This window comes from Suillus subaureus (genome assembly GCF_016647635.1).
Source record: "Suillus subaureus strain MN1 chromosome Unknown BJ212scaffold_425, whole genome shotgun sequence".
Classification (NCBI taxonomy): Eukaryota; Fungi; Basidiomycota; class Agaricomycetes; order Boletales; family Suillaceae; genus Suillus; species Suillus subaureus.
Genome location: NW_024538981.1, coordinates 3,042 through 5,174, shown reverse-complemented (window position 1 = coordinate 5,174; position 2,133 = coordinate 3,042). Strand labels below are relative to the sequence as shown.

Here is a 2,133-nt window from a genome sequence, read left to right as displayed (position 1 = left end):
TGGCAAGATGTCACGCAACATGCCGAGACTGCGAAGGGACGCGGAATGGATGCACGTTGCGAACTGTTTGAAGAGAGCGAACATGTAGCACACGTCCGGGTGGAGCCAGATAGGTATTGGGCTTCGGTACAGGATATTTGGGCGGTTGCAATCTCCAAGGAGAAAGTCGAGGATCAGAGGCTACTTGAATAATTATAGATTTCTGTTGGAAGATCTATCTCCCTTGTCGTAGTGCATCCGTATATTGGGTCACACTGTAATTCGCAGAGAGTACTCCTTCAACCAGTACATAGAGCTGCTACAATTAACCTTCCTATTAAGCTCACCAGACGTTGCAAGATGCTCCTCCACAGCCTCTGTTATGTTCTTTCCTGATTTCCCATACGAGGTGCCATCGTCGTGCGCCAATTGAGATGTGCAGAACTGCAAAGAATATTGGTGGTTTCCTATATCAGCCTCACTGATTGCCACACGACAGATTGTCGGAGGGTTGTCTGATCGTAAGTGGTGTTCCCGATTGCGACACGAATAAGCACCCAATCGAGACTAGAAGACTGAGAGGGTCAAGCTGCAATGTAGCAGCCTCTTCGTTCGTCTAGCAGTGAATCACCCTCGCCTGCAGATTTCATACAACACTAGGTATTTTAAAGGTGTATCTTTGAACAATTGGCAGAATGATACTGGAACACAGTGCACGTATGTCGCCATCTCAAAGTGAGCGCATGAAAATACGATGTTATCCTGTCCCAGGCATACCAGAACGTCGGATGCAGCACTCTGATAGCATCGGTGGGAGGAAGGGAGATTTGGCAGGCGCGAATTGCAAGGGTCCGCTGTAACCACACACAGAAAGTTGTTGCTGTAGCAAAAATATCACAGGACAGCCATCAAGATTAAACACGTATGTGCGGGTGCAAGGACTCTTGCACAAAAACGGCGACATGATTGAAAAAAGAAATCATTTCAGGCGCGCATCAGCATACAGGTGCTGGATGTACGTTTGGAGCTGACAGAACCTCCTCACTTCATGGAGTCGGGGGTACATAATGCTCAACGCATTGTCAAACCAAACGCAGTAAATTCAAACGTTATCAACATTCGCTAAAAGTGGCCCCACATTCGTGATCAACAATAGTGGATACCTTCAAGTTCTCCCGATGCTGTTGGAATTGCTCATTGTTTCATGGGGTATAAGATCGCATCGTCCTCGGCTAAATAGATATGTTAGCACCGTGGTGTTAGCTGACGGTCATGAATACTTACAGCGATCAACTGCAGCTGCATGATATTATTAATAACTATAACGCTACTGATGTCGCGAACACTTACAGGAACGTTCTTTAAATAACATGGGGTAAAAGATCGCATCGTCCTCGGCTAAATAAGTATATTAGCATCGTGGTGTTAGCTGACGGTCATGAATACTTACAGCGCTCACCTGCAGCTGCATGATATTGTTAATGACTATAATGCTACTGATGTGACGAACACTTACAGGAACGTTCTTTAAATAACATGGAGTACAAGATCACATCGTCCTCAGCTAAATAGGTATGTTAGCGTCGCGGCGTTAACTGACTGTCACGAGTACTCGCAGCGCTCAACCGCAGCTGCATGATATTGTTAATAACTAAGATACTGCTGATCTCACGAATACTCACAGGAACGTTCTTTAAGTAACACGGGGTACAAGATCGCATCATCCTCGGCTAAATGGTATGTTAGCATCGTGGTGTTAACTGACGGTCGTGAATACTTACAGCGCTCAGCTGCATGATATTGTTAATTACTATAATGCTACTGATGTCACGAACACTTATAGGAACGTTCTTTAAGTAACATGGGGTACAAGATCGCATCGTCCTCGGCTAAATAGGTATGTTAGCATCGCGGTGTCAACTGGCGGTCATAAATACGTACAGCGTTTCTTGTTGTTGTCATAGCTAATCGGGAAGTATACGCCACGGGCCTCATCCTCGCGCCTAGCTACAGCTGCATGATATGTTAACAACTATAATGCAACTGATGTCATGAATACCCACAGGAACGTTCCGTAATCGCTCCTGACATGGGGTATGCAACCGCAAGAACCACCATGAAGGCAAGTACATTGAACAGAAGAGAGCGCTGCAT

The 2,133-nt window shown here is 45.7% G+C and overlaps 1 protein-coding gene across 1 annotated transcript; it reads right to left on the bottom strand.

Annotated features, from left to right (window-relative positions):
- Nucleotides 1-1,173: 1,173 nt before the first annotated feature.
- BJ212DRAFT_1490311 (uncharacterized protein) lies at nt 1,174-2,133 on the bottom strand (the record flags this gene model as incomplete). The annotated part of the gene is made up of 10 exons (XM_041341456.1): nt 1,174-1,211; nt 1,264-1,278; nt 1,330-1,377; nt 1,430-1,444; nt 1,496-1,543; nt 1,662-1,709; nt 1,761-1,769; nt 1,815-1,868; nt 1,921-1,992; nt 2,043-2,133. The coding sequence occupies 10 exons, from the start codon at nt 2,131-2,133 to the stop codon at nt 1,174-1,176; spliced, it is 438 nt and encodes a 145-aa protein (XP_041185023.1).